Source organism: Montipora capricornis, chromosome 2 (assembly GCF_036669925.1).
Source record: "Montipora capricornis isolate CH-2021 chromosome 2, ASM3666992v2, whole genome shotgun sequence".
NCBI lineage: Eukaryota > Metazoa > Cnidaria > Anthozoa > Scleractinia > Acroporidae > Montipora > Montipora capricornis.
In genome coordinates this window covers 58281325-58288824 of record NC_090884.1, presented here as the reverse complement: position 1 = coordinate 58288824, position 7500 = coordinate 58281325, and the positions used below count along the sequence as shown (strand labels likewise).

General features: G+C 38.8%; 2 protein-coding genes across 4 annotated transcripts in view; one reads left to right on the top strand and one right to left on the bottom strand.

Moving 5' to 3' along the window:
* The window catches only part of LOC138029058 (putative helicase mov-10-B.1), a 222651-nt gene that overhangs the window by 19382 nt on the left and 195769 nt on the right, over nucleotides 1-7500 (bottom strand). For both annotated transcript variants that reach the window (XM_068876749.1, XM_068876740.1), the window contains 2 exons: nucleotides 5480-5587; nucleotides 4446-4608 (listed from right to left, as the gene is read on the bottom strand). In XM_068876749.1, coding sequence (XP_068732850.1) covers nucleotides 4446-4608; nucleotides 5480-5587 — 271 coding nt within the window. The remainder of the gene's footprint in view (nucleotides 1-4445; nucleotides 4609-5479; nucleotides 5588-7500) is intronic.
* The window catches only part of LOC138028949 (uncharacterized), an 85223-nt gene that overhangs the window by 33925 nt on the left and 43798 nt on the right, over nucleotides 1-7500 (top strand). The gene's annotated exons all lie outside the window — the stretch shown is intronic.

Here is a 7500-nt window from a genome sequence, read left to right as displayed (position 1 = left end):
GAAGAGCTGAGAAAAAGCGAAAACAACAGGAAGATTTAATACAAACGTGTGCATGAAATTGCCAAGGAACAGCGGTTTGTTGTTTTGTTTGTTGGTGGGCTTGACTTGGAGAGGAACTTAGAGAACTCGAAAGGAACTGAACTGTTTAATATTGTAAATATACAAAGTAAGGTAATTAGTTTATTAGTGTTGTAATTTAAATATATAAAGCATTAAGTAGATTTAAGTAAGATTAGATAATTTAGTGTAAGTAGCTTTAGAAACTGTTATACGTGTAGTTAATTTATATCTTAGATTAATAGCCGTAAGCGTTTTGTTTGTTGTTCAATTGTGGGAAGGGCTTTGGGTGTAGTTCTTTTGTGCGTATCTTTTTTGTTTTTGCAAAGCCATATATAATAGCTGCATGGCTATCAGGAGGCAAAAAGGTATTTTGTAGTTAATGTTATTATGAGAGGAATCGGGTGGTAATAAGCTAAGACGATGCAGTTAAGGAGGTCCAGAAGCGGGTTACTTTTGAACAAAACCAGAACAAGTTACTGAGGCTTTCTGGTTCCTCTTGGCAGAAAGAGCAACTGGGGTCATCTTTTATCACAGTTTTACATAGGAAATCATTGAATGTTATTCGCCTATGCAAACGTTTAAACTCAAATTCCATGAGCCTAGTGCTTGCAGTGCATTTGGAGGTCAATATATAGGTTTCAGGCCACTTGATGCTTTCTTCTGTTATCATGCTCTCGTCCCGCCACATCCTTACCAAAGTCATTCACAACAAAGTTGTGCTTGTGTGATTTCCATAAATGGTTGAGTGCTGGGAGTAACCCACAATACTCGAGGGGGCGAATTTTTATGTAACACCTATTCAGATCTGTAGCATGAGGGGAGATAATAAGTTATTATGATCATGTTTCAAATGTTTTACCTTTACAATACCTTTACTATTCCAATCAGAGTAAAAGACAGGGCAATTACCAATTCTAATCAGTGAATTATTCCATAGTCTCTGGCCAAGAAAGTGGTGTACGGACGTTGTTCTATCTTCAAAATTAACTTCGGCCCAGGTCGTCAAAGCTTCCTGCATGAATCTAGCCTTAACCTTGACAAAATTCTTTGTATCCTTGATATTGAGGTTGCCAGTAAGAACCGCTTCTCTTCCGAAGTTCTCAAACTCGAGGTAAAAAAATAGCTTCCACTTGCTTTTTATTCTTTTTATCCAGATGGCTTTTAAGGATTTGCTGAAGGATTTATTGTCGATCATTTTGAGGCTCCCTTGTTTTAGTCGCCAATCATAACATTTCTTTTAATTTAGTCCCCTTGTAGATTCCAAAGGAAGGTATAAAATAGTTTATTAACTTCGGTGATAGCCTTTTCGTTCAAAGTTAGTGGAGATAGAACATAGACTAGTAGAGAGGCAACGAGACCTTTTAAACACTGCTATTTTTCGGAATAATGGTGAGTCTTAGATAAGCCACAAAGATACGCATATTTAAATCGACGGTTGAATCCATTTTACTTTATGGTTGTGAATCTTGGACCATGACCAAAACTCTTATGAAGAAGGTAGATGGGACGTACACGCGCATGCTAAGACGGGTGAAAAGCGTCTCCTGGAGAGCGCACATGTCCAACGAACAACTATATGGACCAATCCCCAAGTTATCTGCCACCATCAAGAGAAGACGGCTCACACTCGCTGGACACGTCTCTCGTCACAATGAACCTGCTGGTTCACTGATTTTTTGGTCGCCAGAAGAACCTCGTATAAGAGGACGTCCAAATACTACGCTAAAGGACGTCCTGAAAAGCGACACCGGGCTTAATAACGACGGAATGAGAGCAGCAATGGCAGACAGATTGATCTGGAAGAGGAATTTCATCATGTCACCGAACTGAAGTTCGGATGCACCTACTACTACTACTAGATAAGCCGCCCAGCAACTTAATATATTCTTAATGTTTTCAACTTTTTCTTCATAACGTAATGTTATCATTAATTTCTTCCGGTTTAACCAAAAACCAAAGTACTAAAGCTTTTGCTTTATGTTTGGGCTATTTGAAATTCCTCTGGGTGCATGAGCAACACTTAGCTGCTGCCAGTTTTAGAACCAATCCAGAGAGCCTCCGTGTTTTTATCATTTACTTTTATTTCAAGCCAGATAGGGCATAAAAGTTATCCACTGTTTGAGGGCAAGCTTCTAATGATTCTTTCGACCCATTTAGTATTGGTGTTGTGCCATCTGCACATTGCCCCAATTTAATTTCCTCATTTTGTGGCGGATTTTATTAGCTAATATTTCGACAGATTAAACAAACAAATACGGCGAGAGTGGGCATCCTTGCCTAACTCCTCTTTGAATTTCGAAAAAGTTGCTTGTCCATCCGTTATTCAAGATATAGCTTTCCGGAGCGCGGTAGAAAAGGTGTCACCATTGCAATATACGTGGACCAAGAAAAAGAAGTAATCCTGGAGGTATTTTCTTTGGCATAGCGGCAAATGACGCTCTCTATCAGCCTATTGTTTTCCCTACTGTTTATAAGTTTAGGCAAAAAGGGTCTTAAACGGTTTGCGATGGCTTTAGTTGCTAATTTGTAATCACAATTAAGCAATGTTAACGGCCTCCAGTTTTTAATAAGATAAGGCTCGCCGTCGTTCTTCGGAATTAGCTTGGTGATACCTCTTTACCCGTTTCATATGCAAAATTTAGTGAGTTGATTAGGGTAGTGGCTATGTCTTTCCAAAATATTTTATAAAATTCTCCTGGTAGCCCATCTGTGCCAGGAGACTTTCCCGAAGAACTCACGTCTTCTACACAACCTTAATATTAGTCAATTCACGTCGTTGTCAGCTCGAGGACGGCAAAGAAATGTACCAAAATGCAAAACCTACGTGCAGGGCGTGTAGAGCCTTCGTTTTTGTTCATTAAGTCTATTGTTTTGTGGCGTTTTCGTAGCCGTCATCGTCGTCCTATTGTAAGATCGCTGATGATCCAATCAGAAAACGAGCGTCTTAAGGCCGTTCGCGCCCATTGCTACTGCGCATTTTTTCACGCATGTCACGCACACGTCATGCATGCATCGCAGACCATGAAGGTACACACGATGCTAAAGGCGCAAACATTTTCCACAAGAATGGAACGTGAAAGCTTGTGGCATCATGGGATATTTGTGGACAGGTCTTTTCGGAAATGCTACGCAATGACGTGACAGTCCGAATATACCGTGGCTTTGAGAACTTCGCACATTTTACTCTCTTGAATGCTCGGTGACCCCTATTTTTCTTTCCGTAGATCACTTCCTTTTCTGATTTTGTCCATTTTAACAAAAAAAAAAAAATCTGTGCGTGAGAAGTTATAAATATTTCGCCTTTTATGCTCTCGTGCGACCGAAGTTTTCTTTCTTACACTAATATGTATCGTTTTTCAAGGTATATTTCACCTCAGAAAAAGACATCAGCTGCAAAGGTTAATTTACTTATATTACTTATGTTGAATTGAGTACGTTTACCTGATCTAAATTTCACTAATGTAGCTTTTTTATTGCTGACAGTTGTAAGCTAAGATCGTCTTACAGTAAAGCAATCTTCTAAAAGTGCAGCTCATGATCTCGAAAACGAGCACGGTGACACCTCTTTTTTTTTTGCCTTTTTGGCAAAACTAGATCATTACCTTTCTGTGTGGTAAGTTAAAAAAAAATATGTCCGTGGGAACATTTTGAGCGCGAACGTCCTTAAGGGATGTTTGGTGATTATAGTAGTGATTTCAATCATTTTGCCCATGTCACATATTGGGTGCAGGGCTGGCGTGGTGGGGAGAGTACTTGCCTCTCACCGATGTGCCTGCCCCCTGTTTGATTCTCAGACTCGGCGCCATATGTGGGTTGAGTTTGCTGGTTTTCTATTCTGCACCGAGAGGTCTTTCCCCGGGTACTCCGGCTTTCCCTTCTCCTCAAAAACCAACATTTGATTTGGTCTACAGCCCCTTGGTGTGAGAGTGTTGTCAGTTGTATTCCTCATGAATCTTGTTCTCTCTTGTTCGGGTGTCCGGTATGCGAAGAGAGGTGGTTTTTTGAATATGACGGCCAATCTTCCTTTTGATTGGAGAGAGTTCCAATTCTTATTTGCTATTTCGGCTATAAATGTGGAATGTATAGAGAAGACATCGATGTAGATTTCTTACTGGTCCGACTGGACAATATTACGTTTCGGCCCTTCGGCTTTCTTTAGATAAAATGTTATGAAAGAGTTCCATGCAATGTTGAGGCATTGCAAGAAGCGTTGGGAAAAGAGGAATCAATTTCTACTTCTCGAAACGATTGATGCAACAAAGTCTGTCTCAGGGTATGTTTGAGAAATTTTTTTGTGTTAACTCGTGTCGCAATAAATTGCGAAACAAGTCGCATGAAAGATTGCCCACGTGTAGCATTTGGCGCAGACAAAAATATATACTTACTTCCAAGAGGAAGAACCTTCTATCTTCTCTGTCCTGTTGAAACTCAACTTCTTTCATATCGTACTTCCGTATGTCCTTTTGCATCTGAAGTTCCTCTATATACAGAAGCGTACTGAACTTTTCCTGATAACAGTCGAAAGTTAACGTCTTTCTCAGACGCTCCCTAGGGGAAAAAGCGAAAAATACTCTTGTTTCAATTTAAGGGACTGGACACCAATTTATGGTCGCATGGTGAGACATTAGAACAATTGGACAGTCAATGAGATCTATCAGACAGAGCACTGGGAGCTCTGGGGCCGAAGCACTTATGCGTGAAAATTTAAGGTGTTTCAGGTCAGTTGTTACAATTTTGATCAAGTCATCACCCTCTTTCTTGTGTCCCAAATGGGACCAAAAGTTTTAAGCAGTAGCAGTAGCAGTAGTAGTAGCAGTAGCAGTAACAGTAGTAGTAGCAGTAGCAGCAGTAGCAGTAGTAGTAGTAGTAGTAGTAGTAGTAGTAGTAGTAGTAGTAGTAGTAGTAGTAGTAGTAATAGTAGTAGTAGTAGTAGTAGTAGTACTAGTAGTAGTAGTAGTAGTAGTAGTAGTAGTAGTAGTAGTAGTAGTAGTAGTAGTAGTAGTAGTAGTAGTAGTAGTAGTAGTAGTAGTAGTAGTAGTAGTAGTTGCTCTTTTGCACTTGGGCGACCAATTAAGTGTTGCTACGCTTTTCAGTGTTCGCTTCAAGTTTAATTCTTGGAGGTAAAAGGCTGCTCTCAGGCGAACAGTTATTTGTCAGGGTGATTCTGTCAGATTTTAGCTCTGAATTAGTTTCTAGAGTTGATGAAAGAGGATATTTCATGTCAGGACTTTAATTTGAAAAGCTACGTCCAAATTGAAACTGCGGAAGTTCTTTGCATATCAATACTTCAAATATGTTATGTATTTAAAAAAAGCGAGAAGTCTCCAACTGTTCAGTGTACTAGAAGCTAGCTAGCCCTGAGTGTTCAATACAAAGAAACTTGCATGGCCCTGGAAACCCCTGACAATCCCACACTCACTTTAGTCCTTCCCCTACTTGATTGCTTTTGAAAATCTGGGCTTTAATAGTAGGTGGAATTTCGTATTTCTTCGGCTTTTGCCACATGACCAGACCATTTCTGGCCAACCTGCATCGAAAAAAAAAAAAAACGGAAAGAAAATAAGTAAAACAGAAAGGTTTTGGATACACATTTGGAGGAACTCGTTGACTAAGACCAGCACTTTATAGATACTTCGGCCACATACACACACAAGCATCAGGGTCGGCCAGTGGGGGGTAGTGGTACCAGTATACCCGAAAAAAATTCGCCAAAATTCATCCAAATATACCCAAAATTAAAGAAAGTGATATACGGAACACCCGTATTTAAGCTGCAATATACCGTATACCCGATTTAAAAAGCCCCTGTATACCGTATACCCAAAAACCCTGGCCGACCCTGAAGCATCGACCTTACGAAAGGATATTAAGCAAACAACACGCTGTGAGGTGGCCGGAAAATTAAGTGGACAAGACATCCACAAGACACCAAAGGCCAAAGTCCGACAAACAACCTTCGTCCTACTTAGTTTCCAGGCACGACTATAGGGTGGGCTGCCTGGCAAAAACAATAACAATAAACGCCAAGGTCAACGCATGGCATTGAGTAAACTTGCAGGCAAGAGGAAAGGCGTGCTTGTAAAAACTAAATAACTTTTTTTTTTTTTTTTGGAATTTAACATAACAGAAGTTTACATTGCACAAGATACATATATATATAAAAAAAAAAAAAAAACAAATACAGCTAATGATCTGGCATGCACGAGAACTGAGTGATTAGTCAAAGAGGGCGAGTAAAGTAAATTAAATCATGTAAATTTCTCAACCTTGTATTTAAAATTAATCTTATTAACAAATTCAGATAAAATAATCGAGCTCTCTTTTAGCTTGTTTGAATAAATGTAATACATCATGTACAAAAAAGTATAGTTAAACTTTCTCACAGCCTCGTGCCCAGCAAGGCATTGCTTAAACAAGCCAAAATCTATTTCCTTAGGTTCTTGATTGAATCTGGTTTTGTTTGTGGCATTAAACCACCCCACCACTTTACGAGTAAAAGACGAGGTAAATTGGCAGTCAAGAAAAGTGTGTTCTATGGAATCTGATTCACCGCAATACAAGCAGTCACTTTAACTTTTAATTCCAAATCTTTTCAATTCCTTTTTGGTCACTACAATTCGGTGAAGAAGTTTAAATTTAAATTCTCTTAACTTAGTTTCCTTACATGTTTTATATGACATCTCAAAACATTCTCCCCATGAGGCACTGCCAATTGGAAGTATTTTAATCCAACGCTGTAAGCCAGCTGGAGTTGACTGGTGTAGTTTAAAATTCAAGAGCCGATAAAAATCTCGACATTTTAATTTCTCTAAATTTAACACCATGTTCTCATCTAGCATAAACGCTCGTGTTATCCATCTCTCCCACTTTTTTAGACATAAAGCTTGGTATTGCGCTTAAAACTTGATAATATTCCAGAAAATTTGATTTACAATTATACTTCGAAAGAAATTCTTGAAAGGTAAGGTAGCGGCCTGATTCATGAAACAGATTATTAACTGAAACAACACCTTTAATTCGAAAACCACTCCTTAAGAAAAAAAGGTTTACCATCTATTAGAATATCCTGGTTGTTAAACAGGAGAGATTTTCTTTGCTATAGTTATAATTGTAAAGAGATTTAAGTTCGGAGAAGAAAGAAAGAGCGTCCCTATAAAATTTTGGTAGGCCTACTAAGTATTTAGTATGGTAGTTACACCTTAACAGAAAGCGAAGACTACCACATTTTCGAAAGAAATGCTCAGGAACAGTTTTCCAATTGCTTTTAGTATTTTGTAACAGCCTGGGTATCCATGCTAACCTTAATGACTTGAACATTACATCAACATCTATCATTAGCAAGCTGCCTTTGTCATATTCTTGATACATAGCATCCCGTTTAATTTTCTCTCTTTAACAACAACAACAACAACTTTATTTAGCTAAATACCATAATTAATG